Below are 22,929 nucleotides of genomic sequence, written 5' to 3' on the forward strand. Positions count from 1 at the left end.
AGAGAGAGAGAGAGAGAGAGAGAGAGAGAGAGAGAGAGAGAGGAGAAAAAGATAATTTGAAATAAATTGTGGTAAAACATTCACTCTGTGAATTGTACAGCCCAGTTTATCACACACGTTTGTAATATGTGCCTAGCACAACAACTCACTTTTAGAACTCTCTTCATCTGCTGACACTGAAACTGCTCTCCTTAAGTTGAAAGTCTCCATCCCTCCCATTCTCTACCCAACCTCCTGCTCTTCCAGCCCCAGACACCATTCTGCATTCTGTCTGTGCGACTGTATGAACTCTATCTAAACAGAGTCACGGCTTATTGCCATACGACTGGCGTATTGCTTATTGCATAATATCCTCCAGATCCAGTCATGCTAAGGTGTGTATCAGAGCTTACCTGGTTTTGAAGGCCCTTTCTCTCTCTCTCTCTCTCTCTCTCTCTCTCTCTGCCTGTCTTCACTTCTTTGAGATTTAACCATGCTGAATAATATAACAATTTTATTCTAATTGTGGTTGCTTTTGTGGGTCTGGAAACACAATTTTGGGCCTCTCATGTGCTAAGCAAGAGCTTTACCACTGAGCTAAACTTCAGCCCGATTTCTAATTTTCCGGAAGCTCTGTCACACTGCTTGGCTTCGAAGCAACATCACTTTCTGCTCACAGTGCCTAAAAGAGTCCAGTTTCTCCCCCTCCTCCAAAGCCTTGTCATCTGTTTCTGACAGCAGCTGTTGCGGTGCTTTTGAGGCAGCAGCTTGCTGTGGTTGCTGCTGCCGGGCACCTTTCAGGTGTGGACTTGGCTTGTTTTAGTTGGACCTATTCTGGAGGGCCCACCCCTGTTCTAGATAACCTGGCTTGCCTGAGCCCCTCCAATCCTTAGGCTCCTCAGACTCTATTTGAGAGTGGCTTTCTCCGGGAGACTTTCTTCACAGCACTTCTCTTTTTAATGAGTCACAGAATTTACTTCCGTATTTTGTTTAATGTCTGTCCCAGTTAGAACATCAGTTCCATAGAGACAAGGATATAGGCTTGTTTACCCAGAGTCCCCAGCTTACAGTAAAGTTTTGGACAGACAGCTATGCTCCAGGACATTGAAAGAAAACCAGCCGCAGGAGTAGAGGGCTGGTTGAGTGGAGTCAGCTCTGGGGACAGCCTGAGCCTGTGGCAACCCCAGCTGCCATTGGAAGACCTCTCTTGCAACCAGAAGAGTCAAACAGCAGGATCTTACCTGTTCCAAGAACTGGATTAAGGCTTCCCGGTTACCCAGCCACTCCCTCTGCAGCTCCTCTTGCCGGGGAAACTTGTCACAACTCAGCTCGATCGTGATCTCAAAGCAGTTAGTGTGGAGATAATTGAAGTCCTGCATTCCTAGGGAAAGAGACAGCGGTGGATCTTTGTGTCGAGGGACCCACCATTGCCACCTTTCTCGTTAGTCACAATTTCTCCACCACATCTTTATCAGCTTCTCTTCTACCTCTTGACATCGACTAACTTACTCTCCATAGAGCTGTTCCTGAGTCTCAGGCTGAAGGTTAGCCTGGTCTACATAGCAAGTTCCAGGCCTGCCTGGGCTACATAGCGAGGCTTTGTCTCAAAATAGACACAGAGTCCAGCAACCATAACTAAACAACTGGTTACCTACCAGGTACTAAAGCCCCTAGAAGGTGAGCCATATAGCTTAACACAGATCACTGGGCCTTAACTCAGGGTTTAACTCAGGAGGCGCAGGGCACAGGGCGAGGGCCCCGAGTTTCTGTGTCGGACAGCTTCCCAGGATACTGTGGTCAGAGACCTCATTGCTGAGACAACCACTAGGATTGACCTAATGAACTATTGTTAATCTTGGGATTGTGTTGGTTTGGTTTATGGTGGAGATTCTCTGAGGAGGCACGGGCCATGCTTTCTGAGAGGATAGGGAGGGTGGGGAGGGAGAGAGGGAGAGAAAGAGAGAGAGAGAGAGAGAGAGAGAATGATTTGAAAAAGCGTAGTGGCACACGCCTTTAATCCCAGCACTCGGGAGGCAGAGGCAGGCGGATTTCTGAGTTCGAGGCCAGCCTGGTCTACAAAGTGAGTTTCAGGACAGCCAGGGCTATACAAAGAAACCCTGTCTGGGAAAAAAAAAAGAAAGAAAGAAAAAGCAATTATCTGGGGCTGGAGAGACGGCTCAGTGGTTAAGAGCACTGACTGCTCTGCCAGAGGTCCTGAATTCAATTCCCAGCAACCACATGGTGGCTCACAACCATCTGTAATGGGATCCCATGCCTTCTTCTAGTGTGTGTCTGAGGACAGCTGCAGTGTACTCATATAAATAAAAAATCAAGAAATCAAGAAAGAAAGAAAGAAAGGAAGAAAGGAAGAAAGGAAGAAAGGAAGAAAGGAAGAAAGGAAGAAAGAAGAAAAGAAAAGAAAAGAAAAGAAAAGAAAAGAAAAGAAAAGAAAAGAAAAGAAAAGAAAAAGCGTCTCTGATGCTTCCAATCTGGGGGGTGAGGAGGTTGGCTTCCTAGCACAAAGTTAGAGAAAGAAGAATCTACCAGAATCTCCTTGTGTGTTCAAGTAGGTTTGGTGCACAAGCCTAACTTCTGAGTACACATGACTCCCCGGCTTCTCGCCTCTCCACTCTCCCCAGGACCACACATCAACTCAGCCCTCATCGATACGGGTGGCTCTGATGCAAGAGTGTGAAAAAGGACAGACAAGAACAGCGCCTGAAAGAGCCGGGTTCCCTGCTCTAGTCCCTTCCGATGCTTACAGCAGGAGGTTCACAGCAGACGTGTGTCCTGAGCAAGACCCAGTGTGTGTGTGTGTGTGTGTGTGTGTGTGTGTGTGTGTGTGTGGTGTAGTCAGGGTACGGAGCCAGTCGGGACCTGCCCCTCTGCTCACCTGCAGTTGCCTGAAGCCCACCTCTGTGCTACTTTAGAAGACAGCATTTAGAAGCCAGATGTATCTAACTGCTTTACTTAAAGTATCAAAATTGAGGCCAGTGTGCTATCAGGCTTAGTTAGAGACAGGGAAACCAGAACATAGAGAGGCCATGCAATTAGCCTGAAGCCACACAGCTAGTACCCCAGTAAGATGAATCCCAAACCAACTTAATCTCAGAGACCACACCCTTCACTGGGCCTCATTATTTTTCTCCTATGCTCCAGCAGATTAGGGCATAAAACGCTAGTTTTATAAAACCACATACTATGCCCTCCCTGGTCTTTCGGGATGATGAACAGGATATTAAAAAGACAGCGTGGGGGCTGGTGAGATGGCTCAGTGGGTAAGAGCACCCGACTGCTCTTCCGAAGGTCCAGAGTTCAAATCCCAGCAACCACATGGTGGCTCACAACCATCCGTAACGAGATCTGGCGCCCTCTTCTGGAGTGTCTGAAGACAGCTACAGTGTACTTACATATAATAAATAAATAAATCTTTAAAAAAAAAAAAAAAAAAAAGACAGCGTGGAAGCTCTCTATTTCTCTAATCCCCACCCCAAGTGCAAAATTCTAGATATTCCCCATCGTGCCCCTGAGAAGCAGTCTCCCCCTCAGCCGGGCCATCCCCAGGACTGCTCACCCTTGCTGAGAGAATACCAGGACGCCCCGTTGGTGATGCCATCTGGAAAGTAGTCCCCACAGTTCCAACCTTGGTGCATCCATCCGTGGGCGTAGGAGTAGACCTTGGCCAGCTAGAGGAAAAGCAGAAAACGCCTGAGAGCAGTCCTGGCCCCCAGCAGGGGCTCAGGGGCCCAACCAGGGGAAACATAAGAGGCCACAATGGCACACACAGCACATTCTATGCTTCAATGCAAGGAAGTGTCAGAGATGGAGGAGGAGGAGGAGGAGAGGAGGTGACCTCGTCGTTGGTGGTATAGGTGGTGGTGGTGGTAGTAATGGTGTGTGTGTGTGTGTGTGTGTGTGTGTGTGTGTGTGTGCGTGCGTGTGTACATGAGTGCACATCCATGTCAGTGAGCATGATTCAGACTACAGGGGGACGTTCTGGATCATTCTTGAACTTCCCTCCCTCCCTCCCTCCCCCCTCCCTCCCTCCCTTCCTCTCTCCCTCTCTCCCTTGGCTATTTTGAGACAGGGTCTCAGTCTGTAGTCCAGGCTAGTTTTGAACTCAATCCTCCTGCCTCAGCTTTCCAGATGCTAAAGTTGTTCCTGGGAGCCCTGTATTCTGGTGTTTCCACTTTCTCGGGATAAATCTGTCATGGAGGGATGACAGCAGACTGTCACTCGGCGGGTCTCGTTCAGTTGGGCCATTTCCTAGCTGAGTTTAATAAACAAAATCAAAGATTGCATAAAGTCCAAAACGTGTGTGTTCTGGCAGACGGAAGGTGTGTGTTGGAAAGAGAGGCACATGCTTAGACTCTATAACTATAGCCCCTATTACTTTTTAATAATTTTTAAAGTTTTGTGTTTTTGTTTGTTTGTTTTGAGACATCTTGCCCTGGCTATCCGGAACTCACTCTGCAGACTGGGCTGGCCTTGAACTCACAGAGAACCACCTGCCTCTGCCTCCCAAGTGCTGAGATTAAAAGTGTGCATCACCACCACCTAGCTTTATATTCATCTTTTAAAATAGGATTTATATGTCTGTTTCTGTGTGTCTGTTGTGTGGGTATGTATATGTGGGTGCAGCTGTCAGATCCCCTGGAGCTGTCATTGTAGATGGTTTTGCACTGACAAACATGAGTGCTGGGGACAGAACTGGGGTCCTCAGCAAGAGCAGCAAGAACTCTTAGCTGCTGAGCCATCTCTCCAGCCCCTGCTCCACTGCTTGGTATTATTATCTAGATCTTAATTTGCCTGGTCTATTTCTCATTAAAATAGACATGCCATCATAAAACTGCAAATTAGATTCAAATTTCACATTCCCCTGCTCTGACTCACGGACAGCGTGATTAGCTTCCAGAGCTATCCTCATGTGTCACCAGCTTTAGAGTTCTCGTCCTCACAGCAATTATAATATGTTTTGATGTAATCATTCCTGGCTTTATGGCTCATCACCAGAAATAAAATGTAACTTGCTAGACAGCCCCTCCCAAGCAGACCCAGCCTTCTGTAACTGTCTGCGGACTTGTTGCTATGGGGTCCTGTGTGTCTCTGACATGAATTTCATCTCTGAGCCATGCCTCCCACCCCCGCTGGGGGGAGCCATTCTACCTACCGTCTGGAAGAGCTCGTCATCGGGTGTCGGGGAATTGGAGGTGCGATGGGGACCTCGAAACCTATGCTCAAGTGACTTGTCATATGGGTAATTGGCTACCACAGCCCCGCCATGCATATTGGCCGAGAGAACGAAGTTCAAGGAGCGAATCCACTGGATCACTGCCCGGGTCTCTGGTTCCACCTGTGAAGAGACAATGAAGAGAGGGTGGCAGCCAAGGTGTGGCTGAGCTGTCACATGGCCCCTTGGAGAATCCTGTCAGGAAGGGGCCTGTGGGGCCAGGGTATGCCAATAAAACAGTCTCCCAGACATGAGACCTGAACCAACTCTGACCTCTGTGATGATGATTTCAAAATTAAGTATATGGAACCCCCTTCCAAAGTGAAATACGTGGATTACAATGTACAGAACAGATATGAGACGCTTCAGTACCATCCGACAATAGTGGGCACTTCCAGCAGGTCTACCCACACCCGTAGATGCTATAACACCAAGAGCTCTCATGAGTGGAATTGTAGACTTTAAAGTTTGGGGTCAGGTCATGGTAGGCATATAGATTGTAATTAATGTAATGTTCTAGGGTACAGCATTGAAGGCGGGGTCCGTGTGGGAACAGGAAGTATGCAGGAACTCTTTCTATTTCAATTTTGGTGAGAAGGAGGGGGAGGGCAGAGGGGGGAGCCATAGGGGAAGGAGAGAGGGAGGGAGGAGACACACACACACAGAGACAGACAGACAAGTTTCCCAGATTACCCATTGTAGTGTGGCTAGGCTTCTAAGACAGCTCTGCACAAACTTAGGGTTCTAATAAAATGAACCACTTTCTGGACGTGGCAGTCCTCTCCCTCACTCATCTCCTGCACGATTTTAATGAGGCGCAGCTCATGTCTACGGTCCATAGATTAGACGCACTAATTTCTACTGACTATTACTGCCAGTGAGTGGCAGTTTTGTAAAGGAAACTTTGAACCCCCTGGACTTGAGCACAAATAATCCAGTTTCCAGGGCTTTCCACCTCCCATGGGGTCCTGTTTGGTGATCTCACTGTGGTCCATGAGCTAATTAATGGCTCTTCCTGGATCAAGGGTCAGTTTTAAAGGTCCTGTCTTTCCATCTCAAAGGGGACTTTCTGAAGACAGTTGGGGCCCACACAACCAGAATAGACACATTGTGTGTGAATGGGCCGGTTCTGAGAAATGTCTGGCAATTCTGTTGTAGTGCAGAGTCAGAGAGAGCACTGACTAAGCTGGCTGCATGAGGAGAAAATCAGTGCTGCACACGGAATGTATGTTGGAGAAACTGTCATCTCATGGCATGTGGCTGTAGGACCATGAGCTCAGGCCCTCTGAAACAAGCCCTTTTCTCCACATCCCAAAAGGCCAGCTTCTGCTCACCATCCCTTTCCCTGACGGAGTTTTCATCGTCATTTTTCCTCTTCCGGGTTAGGCAGAGGATTGAGTGGGAGGCTCAGTAATTTGCTTTACACAGGGAAACAAGTTTAACACTCAAACCATGGAGCTGGAGAGACGGCTCAGCAGTCAAGAGCACACACAGGACCCAAGTTTGGTTCTCAGCCTCCATGTCAGGTGACTCAAAACCACCGTAACTCCAGCTCCAGGGGATCTGACACCCTTTTCTGGACTGAGAGCACCCGCAATTAATGTCTACACACTCCACACAGACACACTAAGAGCCACCTTCCCCCCATAAAAAAACACAAATAGAATGAATCTTTTAAAATTTCAGAGCATGGCTCATGACTGTAATGTCAGCACGCTGGAGTAAGAGTTCAAGACCATTCTGAGCAAGTGAGTTTGAGGCCGGCCTAGGCGCCATGACACCTTGTGCCTCACGAAATGAAAAACAACTCATGACGTTCTTCTGGCTAGATACACCGAGTAGACCCACGATCTTGGTTTTGTTTTGTTATTAGCTTACTTAGTTGAGCTCAAAGGTCAGTGATAACCAGACATCCAACATGTCAACATGATTTTTACGTCATTTTCTAAAAAAGATTTTGTTTTATCTGTATTTGTGTGTGGGTATGTGCTATCTGCGTGGGGGTGTGTTCACAAAGAGGCAGGGCATTAGGTATTCCAGGAACTGGAGTTACTGGCAATTGTGAGCTGTCCAGTGTGGAGTCTCTATAAGAATGGTAGGCAGTCTATAAAGCACTGAGCCATCTCTCCAGCCCTGTTATTTTCAAGGGGACAATACTGAACCTACCCACATAAGAATGTCCACGGAAAGGCTTTCCCCTGCTTTAATGTCCACGGAAAAGCTTTCCTCTGCTTTGTGTTCCTCGCCCCAGCCTCTACTCTTAGATATTCACGAGGATCTCAAACCATCCCACAGGAGAAAAGCCAGGACTGCCAAGGGTGTTCTGAAGATGGCGGTAGTTACTCCCTCCCTGCAGCAGGTCCACAGCAGGATGGAGTCACTCAGATTACCCAGGGCTTCCCAAATGCTGCCTCCCATTGAGACAGCACAGGACACAAGGCAAGCTTTTTTTTTTTTTTTAAACGCAAAGGGTCACATGGAAGAAGAGAGGAGAAGCCAGGACTCAGACACCAGGAACCTCAGTGGGTAGCAAATATTGTTGAATATCTAGCTCATCACTAGTAGGACAAAACTTGTCTGTAAAATACTGGAGCTTTCTGCCAGCAGTCTACCGTAGTGGTTCTCAACCTGTGGGTTTCAACCCCTTCATGGCTGAACAGCCCTTTCACAATGGTCGCCTAAGAGCACCAAAACACACAAATATTTACATTATGACTCATAACAGCAATACATTAGATTTATGAAGTAGCAATGAAAATGAGTTTATGGTTGGAGGTCACCACGAGGAACTGTATTAAAGGGCCACAATATTAAGAAGGTTGAGAACCACTGATCTAGTATCAGCAGAAACAATTTTGGAATATGAGTCAGAAGGTCTATGTGTGTTCATGCACATGAGTGTGTACAAGCTGGTGTGTGCGTATTCACACACACACACACACACACACACACACACACACACCACCACCACCACCAACAACAACAACAACCTGCTACGAAGGTCAGAGGACAACTTGCAGGAGTTGGTTCTCTTCTTCCACCATGTGGATTCTGGGAATCGAACTCAGGTTTTCAGGCTTAGCAGCAAGCACCTTTACCCCCTGGGCCAGCTTGCTGGCCCTGCACCTAGCTTTTTGGCACGGGTCCTAGGGTTCAAGCTCAGGTCCCCGTGCTTATAGAATAAGGACTTTCCCAAATGAGCCATCTCCCAGTCCATGTCTGGGTTTAAATCTTAGCTATATGAGTCTAATTTGACCTGTGGATGTAGTAACTGTCAGACAGGGCTAACGTTGGCTTCTGTTGCTTGCCACATTCACAGCCCAGTACTACGGTGACAACAGAAACAGGTGTGGAAAGAGCTTTGTGAAATCGCCAATTATCTGCTCTCTCCTCCTTTGCCACCATGGCTACCAACTTAATGGTCATCGAGGACTTGCTGCTGGAGTTGAGGGTGGTGGCTCTATGCTGCCGAGATAGAATGCAGAGAAGCCATTTATTCCTCTAGGTAAATTAACAAGGAGTGCTGCGTGCTTAATTCTTTTTTTTTTTTTTTTTGGTTTTTCGAGACAGGGCTTCTCTGTATAGCCTTGGCTGTCCTGGAACTCACTTTGTAGACCAGGCTGGCCTCGAACTCAGAAATCCACCTGCCTCTGCCTCCCGAGTGCTGGGATTAAAGGCGTGCGCCACCACGCCCGGCTGCGTGCTTAATTCTTGACGGTTCTGTGGATATGAAGAATGCTTAGCGTGCTGCAAGCAGCTCCAGATGACGATTTATCGGCTGCTGTTACCGTTTTCACTTCCTACCTGACTTTTCCAGTTGTCGGGGAGGGGCAGGTGGTGGTTGGGGCCGCCGTACTTGGAGTTGTAATAGAAGTAGGTGTTGAGATCCGGGAAGTTGCGGTTCAGGTCCACCCCATTTGCGTTGTTCCTACCAACCAGATACCCAGACGTGTTTGGGCCCTAGGAGAAACAGAGAAAGGAGAGATGAGTGTTTAAAACAGAGTCCTGTATTTCAAGAGCATGGTGTAACTTTTAAAAAATACTAGCTACGCTAGTTACTTTTCTATTTCTGTGATAAAATAGCATTACCAAAATCAGCTTAAGAAAAAATGGCTCCGAAGTGGGAGGGAGGGAAGGACAGACAGATGGACAGAGGAAAGAGTGAGTTTATAATGGCCCAGAAGGCAGGGCATGGTAACAGATGCAGGAGGCTAACTGATCACATTTAATACACACAGGAAGCAGTGAGAGAGAACAGAAAATAGAACGAGGCTGTACATGCTCAAGGCACACCCACAGCAATGCACTTCCTCCAGCAAGCTCCTAAAGAAGGCTCCATAACCTCCCCCCACCATCAACGGAGAGACCAAGTGTTCACAGACACGAGCCTACGGGGGAGATTTCTCATTCAAACCAACACACTAGCTTTTCTATGAAATGGTGAGGCATTATTGTCACCTTCCGGCTTCCAGTGTCCCAGTTTGCAGGGGGCGGGGATTCAAAGTTCTAGGGGCTCCCATGAGAAGCTCTAGCGGGAGCAACCCCTAGATTTGTAAAGAGAGCTGCACAGAATTGCTTGCTTAAAGAAGACAATTCAATGAGTTTTAGTGTGCCCATAGAGCGAGACCAACACCATCACCCTCACGATTATTCTGAAATCACAAAACTATAATTGTAGAGCCTCTCTGTCCCCCTAAAAATGAAGCCCATTCCCATTTGCTTATTTATTTTTATTTTTCATTTATTTACTTGTTTATTTTTTAGTTTTTCAAGACAGAGTTTCTCTCTATAGTTCTGGCTGTCCTGGAACTCACTCTGTAGACCACGCTGGTGTTGAACTCAGAAATTCGCCTGCCTCTGCCTCCCGAGTGCTGGGATTAAAGATGTGCACCACCACCGCCTGATTCACAGTTGCTTATTTTTACCCCGACGCTGTGACCATATTCTGTCTTCTCTGTGCGTGTTATGTGTAAGTGGGATCATACATCATGTGTTCTGCATGTGAGATTCACCCATGTAACATGTCCCGGTACCTCCCCTTTTCATTTCTGTGTGGTGAGGACACACCACCATCCATCCATCCACCAGCTGACAGTGTATGTCAGGTTCTTAGGGCTGCTGTAACTAGTTAGAAGCTAAGAGGCTGCATGATTTCTCTCTCACACCTGAAGAGTTAAACTTAAAACCCAGGCATCATGGTCATGCTCTCTGATGACTTTGTGGGTTTTAGTTTCTGGTGGTCCTAGGCAATCCTTGACATTATGTTTTATTTAGTATTGGGGGGGCATGCATGGCCCAGAGCACAGGTGGAGGTCAGAGGACAGCTTTGTGGAGTTGGTTCTTGCCTCCCACCTCATGCTGGCTCCAAGGTTTGAACTCAGGTCCCACTCTTTCAGGGCAAGTGGCTTTACCTGCTGAACCAATTTGCTGTCCCTGTCCATAGTTTTTAGATGCACAGTGTATACCGTGACGTTTTGTTTCCAGCTGTCTTAGGGTTTCATCACTACGAAGAGACATCATGACCAAGGTAACTCTTTGAAAGTCAAACATTTAATTGGGGTTGCCTTACAGTTTCAGAGGTTCAGTCAGTTATCAGGGTGGGAAGCAAGGCAGCGTGCCAGGTAGACATGGTGCTGGAGGAACCGAGAGTTCTACATCTTGATCCGAAGGCAGGCAGGAGGAGACTGGGTTTCACACTGGGTGTAGCTTGAGCATTTAGGACTTCAAAGCCCCGTCTCCACAGTGACACACTTCCTCTAAGAAGGCCACACCTCCTAACAGTACTACTCCCATGGTCACGAATTCAAACACAAGAATGCCCTGGGGCCATTCCTATTCAAACCACCACACCAGCTTTCCTGGCCTCCCTAATGTGCCTGTGTCTCTGTGTGTTTTTCTTCTCTTCTCTCTTCTCTCTGTGGCAGTCCCCCTAAGTCTCTGGTACTTGAATACTTGGTCCCTAGGTGGTGGCCCTTTGGGGGAGTTTGTGGAGATGTGGCCTTGAGGGAGAAAGTATGTCACTGGGGGTGGGGTCTCAGGTTTCAAAAGACTCATGCCATTCCCAGGGTGCTGTCTGCCTTCTGCTCTCAGACCAAGATGTGAGCTTGCAGCTACTCCTGCTACTATGTCTTTACTCTATCGCAGCGGGCTCTAAGGCTCTGAAACCATACACTCAAATGAAGGTTTCCTTCTGCATGTTGCCTTAGTCTTGGTGTTTGGTCACAGAAAAAGTGTTACTAACCACAACTAATATAGCTATCTCGCATCCTGCCTTCTCTCCCTCCCTCCCTCTCCCTCTCTCCCTACCTCCCTTCTTCCTTCCTTCTTTCCCTCCATCCCTTCCTCCCTTATGAGATAAGGTCTCCGATGACTATGAGCTTTTGATCCTCCTGCCTCTGCTTCCTAAATGTTGGGGTCACAGGTGTGCACTGCTATGCCTGGCTTTGTTCTTATAAGGACATCACTAACACTGGTTTTTGACTATGATTGTCTACAGATTCATGATTTGGTCGGCGAAGTGTCTTTTTACCGGGGGTAGCTATTACCACAGAAGCTCATGACTTCAAAGTGCTAAGAATGATGGACTGTTGACTGCTTAGCCTTTAGTAGGATAATTACGTCACCCTCTGAAGCTCCAGGGACACCTGGAAGGGAAGAAGGATGGGGGTGGAATGTAGGAGTGCTGTGGAGTCTCCAGGACACAGCAGGGCTGCTGAATTACTGAGCTCACAGCAGCTGTGGTTATCTGGGTAAGACCTGAACAAGGCTGGGCTCCTCAAAATTCCTTAGACCCCGCCCCTCTGGGAGGATTTACAGGAAGGTAATAGTTGCTAGGGAGGAGGGGCTTACAAGGCTTCACCCCTCCCTAAAGAGCTCTTGGCAGTTAACAGTTACGGGTGGAGAGGACTTTCTTCAGTGGTGTAGCCACAAGTAAACAGTCCATGCTCCGATAACTGTCCCTTCATCCACGCTCACGTAAGCAACCTTAGTCACACTCACTGGGTCACATACACACAAGCAAGAGGCACGAAAGTCGAGGGGTGGGTGACTAGATTCGAGAGGACAAGGACCAGCACGAGTTAGAGAGGACAATACTTTATATTCACATACAAAACTACATCAAGAAACCCTAATGTATAATTAACGTATGCTGATAAAACCAAATTACAAAACATTAGGAGCCTTATCTTCTGAGTACTCCATAACCTCTGGATGCCTTGCTCTTTGTGTTTATGATTCAGATTTTATCTCCTTTTGTTCAAGAATCCACTCACAGACTCGTTCACCCATCCAGTCAAAAACCACTCACTCAGCCGGGCGTGGTGGCGCACGCCTTTAATCCCAGCACTCGGGAGGCAGAGGCAGGTGGATTTCTGAGTTCGAGGCCAGCCTGGTCTGCAGAGTGAGTTCCAGGACAGCCAGGGCTATACAGAGAAACCCTGTCTCGAAAAACCAAAAACAAACAAACAAACAAACAAACAAAAAAACCACTCACTCACGCATTGTCTATCCAAAGCCCTCAGACACTGGGGAAAGAGTGAAATGAGATATTCCTCTAGCCCCATAGGAATTCATGGTACACACGGGGAGCTAGACACATCCAGGAATAAATACAAAATGTATTACAGATCTGTGAGGAGTCCCATTAGGGCAGGGGCTTAGCTCAGTTGTTAAAAGTCCTTGCCTGGCATGCACTGAGCCCTCTCTCGGTTCAGTCCGCAGCATGGCAGAAAACCAGCATGCTGGCATATGGTTCAGAAGTTCAAGGTCATGCTTTGCCACATAGCAAGTTCAAGACCAGCCTGGGCTACAAGAGATCCTGTTTCCGAGTGGAGTGTATGTTTGTGGGGAGGGGTCATTAGAATTACTTTGTGTGTCACTGGAGAAGGGGATAAGTGTCCCACTACAGTCCTATGGACTGAGTGGGTGCAGCTCAAATTGTTGGCTATTCCCGGAAGCAATGGAAATCAATCTCATTTCCTATTGGAAGGTCAGAGATGGACTGCCATCAGACTTTCCCTAAGAATCTTTCTCACTCTCAGTTTCCCTTTTCACACGGCATCCCACTCATTTTTTTCTCCTTAGATTGCACAGGGAACACGACATTTTAAAAAGTGCTCTTAAGTTACCTACATAGTTTCTGCTCCAGTGCAAGCATTTAGCGGACTTTTGTGTTGGGTGTGCCCCTCCATGGCAGGGCTTTCTCTAGGCTTCTCGTTCTTAGCAGTGTAGCTCTTAACTGTCAGTCTTTTTTGTTTGTTTGTTTGTTTGTTTGTTTTTTGAGACAGGGTTTCTCTGTATAGCCCTGGCCGGTCTTTTTTTTTTTTTTTTAATTCGATATTTTCTTTATTTACATTTCAAATGTTATCCCTTTTCTTAGTTTCCCCCCTCCCGGAAACCCTCTATCCCATCCTCCCTCCCCTGCTTCTATGAATGTTGGGCCCCATTTTGGCCCTGGTTTGCTCCTTGAGGACAAACCCTAGCCTGGTTAGAGCTTCTGCAGCCTTGTGGGAGAGCCTAAGCCTGGCTTGAGTTTTGAGACCTGTCTTGGTCACTTCCGTATCGGGGTGACTCAATAAGACCTGTTTGGCCCTGTCTCTTGCTGAGATAGAGCTTTGCCATTGGCCCTGTCAGTCACCCCATACCTTCTGTCACCCTTCTCCACCTCCTACGTCATCTTACCCCACCAAAAATCCCCCTCCCTATGTTCTGAACTTTTTTTTTTGTGGTTTTTCAAGACAGGATTTCTCTGTAGCCCTGGCTGTCCTGGAACTCACTTTGTAGACTGTGGCCTCTCTTCCCCCAGCCTGGAACCTGCTTGCTCAAGGGTGGAGCTACCGGCTCATTCGTCCTGTCACGCCTACCCACTGCTGGAACCTGCCTTTGCTGCCTGGAGGCACACACGTGTTCGTCCTGCTACTGGACCCTGAGTTACTTGGCGGGATATTGGGTTCCCTCCCCCTTCCTTTATAACTGAGTGTCTGGAATTAGTAAAATTGAGCCTTGATCAGAACTTGTTGTCTTGGCTCCATTGTTTCTTCCGCCCCGTCTAGATTCCTCTCTTTTCAGCCTGAACTGCCATTCTCAGTTGAACCGTTNGTGTTGTGGACTGCGGGCAGGCCGCAACAGTAGACCAGGCTGGCCTCGAATTCAGAAATCCGCCTGCCTCTGCTTCCCAAGTGCTGGGATTAAAGGCATGCGCCACCACTGCCCGGCTTGTTCTGAACTTATATAAGCGAGAGGCTGATGCCATAAAGTTGAATTCCTGCTTCGACAAGACTCACAGCTCGGTGTGTTTCTTTTGATCTGCCATCCCACTCAGTCCCAGAGAGACCCCTGTGTGACTGGGACCTCTCTTCTCTCGCCTGGACCTGCTGGCAAGGAGCCACATATGAGGGCGTTCCTCCGCTCACGCACCCACTCCCACCTCCCCGACCTCAATTCCCCTACACTGGGCATCTATCGAGGCTTCACAGGACCAAGGACCTCTCTTCCCATTGATGTGGGACAAGGCCATCCTGCTACATATGCAGCTGGAGCCACGTGTGCTCCTTGGTTGGTGGCTTAGTCCCTGGGAACTCTGGGAGGTCTGGTTGGTTGATATTATTGTTCTTCCTATAGGGTTGCAAACCCCTTCAACTCCTTCAGTCCTTTCTCTAACTCTTCTATTGGGGACCCCACACTCAGTCCAATGGTTGGCTGTGAGCATCCATCTCTGTATTTGTCAGGCTCTGGCAGGGCCTCTCAGGAGACAACCACCATATCAGGCTCCTGTCAGCACGCACTTCTTGGTATCCACAATAGTATCTGGGTTTGGTAGCTGTATATGGGATGAATCCCCAGGTGAGACAGTCTCTGGATGGCCTTTCCTTCAGTTTCTTCTCCACGATCTACTCTCCATTTAACTGTCAGTCTTAACGGCAACAGGCTTTACCCGTTGATTTTGTACACAGCTGACCGTTAGGCTGGTAAGGAAGGGCTCTCTGGGACAGGGGCTGTGGCTTGGGGTCACAGGGCTGGCTTAAAATGAGTGAGGCAGAGGAAGGAGAAGAAAAAGAAGGCGGAGCGGGGAGACAACAGGAGGAGAGAAGGAGAAAGAGGATGAAGAGGAGGGAGGGGAGGAGGGAGAGGATGAAGAGGGGAGAGGAGGAGGAGGGAGAGGAGGAGGAAGAACATCACTTAAACGAGTTCCCAGGTTCCCAGAAACAGAGCAAACGGTGTAACAGATCCCTACTGCTGCAGCAGCAAATGACCTCAAACTTGTCTGTTTAAAACAATGGCAGTTTTTTATCTGGAGTTTGGAGGACTGAGATGGGTGACACAGTGAGGTGGCAGCAAGACTTAGGGAGTCTTTCCCTGACTTCCGTGGCTTCTAGGAACCATCCACACTCCTAGGTTCACAATTCTTTCATGCTAGGCACAGTGGGCGCCGCTATGAACCCAGCCACCCGGAAGCGTGAGTCAGGAGGGCTCTAAGCTTAAGACCTGCTTCGTGAGTTCTAGACGAGGCACGGTCCTGTCTTAGAATAACAACAACAAAAAGAAGGCTGGGGAATAAAGGCCAGTGGTGGAGTACTGACTGGCATGTTTAAAGCTCAAAAGCACAGCCCCCCCAATCATCTAGAATTAATTCTTCACCCTAAAATTTGGGGAAAGTTTGTGCTCTTTGGAAACAAGTACAGGAAGGTGGGTATATTTCCCCATTTTCAAGGTGTTGTCAAGGAATTTCCACATCTGTTCTCATAACAAGATCTTGAGGTTAGCTGGACTGGTGTAGGAACCAGAGGTTCAAACTGTGCCTACTTACCGCTGCCTGCGCAATTACACCCTGCGGAGCTAGCGCACTTCAGGATTCTCCAGTCTTTTGTTTGTTTGTTTTTGTTTTTTGCTTTTTCGAGACAGGGTTTCTCTATATAGTCCTGGCTGTCCTGGAACTCACTCTGTAGATCAGGCTGGCCTCGAACTCAGAAATCTGCCTGTCTCTGCCTCCCGAGTGCTGGGATTACCAGTCTTAACCCTTTGCCTCTGCCCCTTCCTTCCTGCACACCAACTGTTTTACCTTCCCCTCCCCTCCAAACTGATATTTACAATGGAACATAGGACACACTGTATGCTGGCACTCATTTCATAAGATGGCCTTAGCTTTTTGCACAAACCTTCCTCGGACTGTGTACCTGGGCAGCAGCCACCTCGTAGCCGTCGGGGTTCATGGAAGGCAGGATGTGAATGCGCGTGTCCTGAATGAGGCGCAGGATACGCTGGTTTCGGTTCCGGAACTCCTCGCAGAGGAATTCCGACAGCTGCAGAAGCAGCTCGCGGCCCAGCACCTCGTTCCCGTGCATGTTCCCCACATACTTGACTTCTGGTTCCACTGGAAACAGAAACGGAAACCCTTTTGAAGGGGCAGGCAGGAGGATCATGGGTTCAAGGCTAGCTTTGTCTACATAGTGAGTCCCAGACTAACCTGGGACTCACAAGATCTTGTCTCACCCCATTCCACTCCCCCCACCCAGTCTCACCCCATTCCAACCCCCCCCCAGCCGCCTGCCCCCCATACTAACCCCTCCCCCTGTCCAACGATCCCTGATCCAAAAAGGAAAGAAAATCTCAGGCTTTTATTAGGTCTTTCCTAGCAATCCCCAAGCCCCTTCTTAATAAAGTGTAGTTGGAAAAAATCTATATAAATCCATGACTAGGATAACAATGACCACTATTTATTGAACCCCCAAGTGTACTAGCTGTTCAGATTCGTTATTGCTAATCTTTTTTGTTTGTTTGTTTTTTGTTTTGTTTTGTTTTTCGAGACAGGGTTTCTCTGTGTAGCCCTGGCTGTCCTGGAACTCACTTTGTAGACCAGGCTGGCCTCGAACTCAGAAATCCGCCTGCTTCTGCTTCCCGAGTGCTAGGATTAAAGGCGTGCGCCACCACGCCTGGCTCATTATTGATAATCTTAACAGGAAACGGGAGTAGGTCCCATAGCCTCCTAGTCAAGAGGCGAGGGGTGGATGCGAAGTAACTTGTCTGAGGCTGCCCGACAATGTATCTAACAGTGATCAAAGTCCAGAGAGCACTCAGTAGCATCCAGAAGAGCACACCCATAAAGACACACCCACCACACCAATCTTTCTGAACGATGGCTTTCCCCCAAAACCTCTCTCATAAAGTGCCCTTGGTCCTGGTAAAATCTTTCCAGCTGGAGATGTAAGTGGTTTGGCATCTGGGGGTCTGGCATCTCTCCTTCACGGTCTGACAGGCATTGTCTTGAGGCACAAGAGAGGAAGGAAGCTACTTCTGCTTGGGTCTTTACTCTCCCTTTGGCCACATTAAGTGTTAGTGGAAGTCAGAATGGGGCTCTGTAAAAGCCTAGAGGCTCAGTGGTTCTCAGCCTTTGTAACGCCTTAACCCTGTAATACAGTTCCTCAGTACCCACAACCATAAAATTATTTCATTGCTCCTACACAGCTGTAACTTTACTACTGTTATGAATTGTAATGCAGATATCTGATATGCAGAATGTCAGCTATGCAGGATGTCTGATATGCAGAATGTCTGATATGCAGGATGTATGATATGCAGATATCTGATCTGCAGAATGTCTGATATGTAGGATGTCTGATATGCAGGATGTCTGATATGCAGGATGTCTGATATGAAGAATGTCTGATATGCAGGATGTCTGATATGCGACCCCAAAGGGGTCCAGCCCACCAGAACTGCTGCTCTCACCGTGCAGTGGTGGCTCATGCCTTTAATCCCAGCACTTGGGAGGTAGAGTGCCTTTAATCCCAGCACTTGGGAGCCAGAGGCAGGTGGATTTCTGAGTTCGAGGCCAGCCTGATCTACAGAGCGAGTTCCAGGACAGCCAGGGCTACACAGAGAAACCCTGTCTTGAAAAACCAAAAAACCAACCAACCAAACAAACAAAAAAGAACTGCTGCTCTCCGGTCACTAAACATGAGACAGCTGTGCTCCTCTTTAACCTAAAGCTCTTCCAGTGCTGCCCTCTTTCCTACACAGCATACGTCTGCTTATCTGGTTGTTGATTCTCTTCCTCTTCATCTCCCTATTTCCTTGCTGTCCTCATGGGTCCAGTTCAAATGCTGGTAAGTCCCTGTCGCCAGCTTGAGTTCCTCTTGTTAGCAGTGAGTCCTGTGTAGCTTTCCTTTTGTGATCCTTACTGTTTTGGGCTCTCCCTAGGGATGCTCATGGCTTTCTTCCTCTACAGGACCTAGCAGTAGCCAAGTAGATGACCTTAGCATATCTTTATTTAAAAACCCATCTCATCGTGATTTATCTTAGTAGTCCCATAACAACCTCTCCAATGAATGCTTTCAGCCCGTGAGGGTCAGGTTTTAGAAAATATCATGCAGGCCTGGCATAGTGCACTTGCCTTTAATCTCAAAACTTGACTGTCAGATACGCAGTGAGTTTGAGGAGGCCAGCCTGGTCTACATAACAAGTTCTGGGCCAACCAGGGCTACATACAGAGACCTGCCTCAAAAAAAAAAAAAAAAAAAAAAAAAAAGGTATCATGTAGTACATATTTTATTTTTTGTTTTGCTTTGCTTGAGATAGGGTCTCTCTAAGTAGCCCCAGACTGTTCTGGAACGTGTACATATAGACCAGGGAGGCCTCACAGAGAGCCTTCTGCTTCTGCTTGCTGGGCACTGAGAATAAAGGCATGCAGCGCACCTTCAGACCATTTCTCAGCTTTCTTCTTAAGGAAATGTTGGTGATAGTAACTAGGTATTTGTCTTTGGTAAAATAAAATTTGGACTAAATCTGTTTAGTCCCCTCTATTCTCTTGTCTGTCCAATGTGATGGTGATGCTGTGAGACTCCGGCGTAGGCATTGCTGGTCTATTTCATCTGCCTTGCACTGTGTGTTCAATGAGCATTCACTAGCAACCCCTCTGCTTCGAAGGTCAGTAGAGACAGAAGACAGCTGTCTTGTAATAAGCATTGCTGGAGGTTCTTTTGGCTCAAGCTCCCACACCCTCACACCTACCTCTTTAAACACATCTCCCACGCAGGCTCCCTGCATCTGAGTGGATCATTAGCATCCATGTGCCCCAGTAGGGAGCTGGTAAAACTTTCCTGTAAAGAGCCTGGCATGGAATCTTTAGGCTTTGTGGACAGTGTTATATCTCTGCCCCAGCTCTTCAATTCTTTCAGTAGAAGCCAGCACAGATAATTCAAAAAGGAATGTGATAGTGGTTCCATAAAACTCCATTCACCAGAGCAGCTGGGTGGAGCTCTGTTGTTGTCCTGCATCCTGAGCATCCTTAAAACTTTCCAGAGGCCAGAGTCTCACTTTGCTCATAGTAAAGGTCAAGGTGGGTCCACCTGCTTGTAACTCCCCAAAGAGCTCCCAGTGCCTAGTGCTGGCTCTGATCTCATTGCCTCTGCTGGAACTGTATGCAACCGCCCTCTGCCTCCTAGGGAACTGCATTCCCCCTTTTCCTTAGCCTGTCATGCCCCACCCCCACCCCAGACCCTTCAGATCTCGGCTCAGCACCACCTCAGGCAGAGGATCCTTGGGGGGATACGAGTGGCCTCCTCTGCTTCCGTCTGGATTGCTGCACAGGATGTCCAGTCCTGTTTAAGCTCTTGCTATAGCGCTTGCTCCAGCTGACCTACTGCCCCACTTATTACTGGTCTCAGTCTGCGATAATTCAGCTCTATTAGGGCGAAGTTTGTATTATCCTTTGTTGCCCTCCCAAAGCCTATTGAGTGTCAGCACGTCTTGCCTGAAAATTCTTTCTTTATAAGGATCTTTTTCTCTCTTTCTCCCCTTCTGGTTTATTATTTAATTATAGGTACATGTGTCTGTGTGGTCCAGAGAGCCCTGAAGAGGGTAGCAGATCCACTTGAACTGGGCTTTCAGATGTCTGTGAGCTGCCGGGTGCTGGGAACCAAACTTGGGGCCTCTATAAGAACAGCCAGTGCTCTCTTAACTGCTGAGCCATCTCCACTGCCCCATCAAAAGTTCTAGTCGGCGATGGGTAAATATTTGAAGAATGAAGGAATGTAGGGAGCAAATGAAAGACCTGCTAACTCAGGGGAAAAGAGGAATCTGTGAGAGCCTGCCCTGTCTGCCACAGCCTCAAGGAAGACCCTGAGTGCTGGAAGTATACAGGGGCACCAAGAAGAGGTGTGGACTAAAGAGTCTAACCTCACAAAGTCCATCAACAGCCTTAAGCTTCCACAGAGCGCATGCAAGCCGAAAAAAAGCAGGTACTTGCGATGCAAGGCTCTATCTAACCCCAGGGGAACTACTACTCTTCTTGAGCCTTCTCTATTAAATTTGGAAGCTCTCATGGTCAAATCCCCATTGGACCTTTAAAGTAAGAGAGCAAGAAGACCATATTAGTAGCGAGAGAAATGATTTTGGCCTCTCCTGGGCAAGTTGGGACTAGATGGGTTTAGACAGTGGCAACTTTAGCATGGGAGCTTCAGTGCATTGATTTAAGGCAGAGTATAATGGGAAATGGAGTGGAGTTGGGATACGGGAGGGAAAGAGATTTGCTGTTGACCCTCTGAAGGAGAAACTGAAACAAGTCAAGTGACTTAACTGAGATGTCACTGCTGTAAACAAAACAACAAGAGTGTTAGTGTTCATCGAAATGTAAACAGCTAACGAAACCAAGGGACTAGCTAGCACACTACACAACCAAGAATGGTACCATCAAGCTGTGTTGACGACACAGATGAAGAACTGAGAAAAGCAGGGACATTTTCCCATTTTGTATTTGAGATGTAGGATTGCATCATGTGTCTGAGAAGAGAGATGCCAGTCTATGTAAATACTAGGTATCGGTGAGTGCTGGGGTCCCTCTTCGTTTTCTTAGTTTTGCCTCTTCTGGTTTCTAGTTTTTTTTTTTTTTTTCAGCTGGTGAGTTGTTTTGGCTTTTTTTGTTTTCTTTTTTAAAATGTTTCCAGGCTGGTCATGGACTAATTTTTGAAGCAAACACAGATTGCTTTGATAACAGAAGCAGACTAACAATAAAGCAGCAAGCTAATATCCCAACCCCCAAACTCTCTCTAGCACATCACGTTGGATCACTGTGGTTCCTGGAAAGGACCCACCTGATCTCTCAGGAGAGCCTAGGAGGACAACCATTTCTGCCCTGTTCCCAAGTCTTTGGATCTTGGTAAAAGGGAGTGAGAGAAAAAGACCAGGGTGGGAGGGAAAGGAGGGGAGGGGAGCGGGAACAGGTGAAAGACAGGCTTTACCCATGGAGTTCTGAGCAAACAGAACTCAGAAAAGAGGAATGTTTTGGAGCCTGAACTGGGGTCGCAGCTCCCCCGGGGGGCCTAGGGGAGCTTGAGAACCAAGTGGGGCCACCTGCCTTCTTCTTGGGTGGAGGAAGAGGTAAATACATTGTATATGGAGTTCTCCACTGGGGCAGTGACCACTCTATCTGGATTTGTAGAGGAAGGGAGTTCTTTGCCCAACACGCCCCAAAACCACTCAAGACTTACAGGGTTCATGGATCCCAGGGAAGTCGCTAAACTCCAGCACGTAGAGGTACCTCCCCTTCACACTGCGCCCGATGTTGTAGAGCCGCGTGATGTCCGGGCATTGGTTGTGCACCTTGTACAGCGTCCGCACGAGGTCGTCGTAGCGGTGGTGACGAAAGGTCACCGGGGTAACAAACTTGGAGAGGAGGAGGAGGGGCAGGAAGGCTGAGGGCAGGTCTGGCATCTCGCGGAGCTTCTAAGGGGCTCTGAAATGTGCCCTCCCGCTCTCTAAGCAATCCTTTGCCAGTCTGGATCCAGAGCACAGAGTAACCAGCCTTGCGCTCGCCACACCTGCAGGAGACTGGGGACCCGCCTCTGCTATGCTGGGAATTATTTCTGTGGCCCCAGGATAGCCACAATACCCTCCGGGCTCATTTCTCTTCCTCCTCCTAAATCTGGAAGCTCTTTTGGAAGGATTCTGCGCATCCCCACTTTGAGAGGCTCATTGATTCTGGCTTACTGATTAACTGGACGGTAAACAGGCCTCAAGAAACAGCTGCTTCTAACCCTTTGATTCCCAGGGGCTTTAAAGAGAGTTGGCATGTGCTTGTTACAACTTACAAAAGGATCTGCCCGCTCCCTTTAACCCGTCCCCCACCTCGTTCTGAAGCACTGAAGCACGGCTCTGTCTTGTCTTCCTGGCTCAAAGATCTTAATGGTAAAGCAAACAAATTGAGGAAATGAGGCACCTGCTTGGAGCAAACAATTAGAAATCACACAGTTGATAATGTATCTGTCAATGATAAATACTTTGTAACAAATGGTAGGAAGATGATCCTATTTCAGCACCGGCATAAGAAAATGGCTTTCTGAGTAGCACTCCGCTAGCTCAGGAAATTAGAATGAGATTCTGCAGTTGTGACTGTAAAAATGTTTTAGTTTCTGCAGAGCAGAGCCTACAGAGCTGGAGAAAATGCCTGCCAGATATGCATCCAATAGAGAATTAATACCCAGAATTTAAAGAGCTCGAAAAATTAAATCCCAGGTGGAATGCACTGGCACCCAATTATAATTCTAGCACAAAGAGGCTGGAGGATTGTTGTAAGTTTGAAGCCAGCCTGGTCTTCCAGGCCAGCCAGGGCTATCTGATTAGACCTTGTCTCAAAACACAAACAAACAAACAAACAAACAAAACTAAATAGGAGCTAGAGAGATGGTTTAGCAGTTAAAAGCAAAGGCTGCTTTCCAGAGGACCCA

At 47.9% G+C, this 22,929-nt stretch overlaps 1 protein-coding gene across 1 annotated transcript in view; it reads right to left on the bottom strand.

Annotated features, from left to right (window-relative positions):
* The window catches only part of Cpn1 (carboxypeptidase N subunit 1), a 31,565-nt gene extending 9,407 nt beyond the window's left edge, over positions 1-22,158 (bottom strand). The window contains exons 1-6 of the mRNA XM_021151720.2: positions 21,694-22,158; positions 16,384-16,580; positions 9,014-9,169; positions 5,150-5,332; positions 3,554-3,665; positions 1,221-1,360 (exon numbers count right to left, since the gene is read on the bottom strand). Coding sequence (XP_021007379.1) covers positions 1,221-1,360; positions 3,554-3,665; positions 5,150-5,332; positions 9,014-9,169; positions 16,384-16,580; positions 21,694-21,916 — 1,011 coding nt within the window. The 5' untranslated portion in view covers positions 21,917-22,158. The remainder of the gene's footprint in view (positions 1-1,220; positions 1,361-3,553; positions 3,666-5,149; positions 5,333-9,013; positions 9,170-16,383; positions 16,581-21,693) is intronic.
* Between the last annotated feature and the right edge of the window lie 771 nt (positions 22,159-22,929).

This window comes from Mus caroli, chromosome 19, assembly GCF_900094665.2.
Source record: "Mus caroli chromosome 19, CAROLI_EIJ_v1.1, whole genome shotgun sequence".
NCBI lineage: Eukaryota > Metazoa > Chordata > Mammalia > Rodentia > Muridae > Mus > Mus caroli.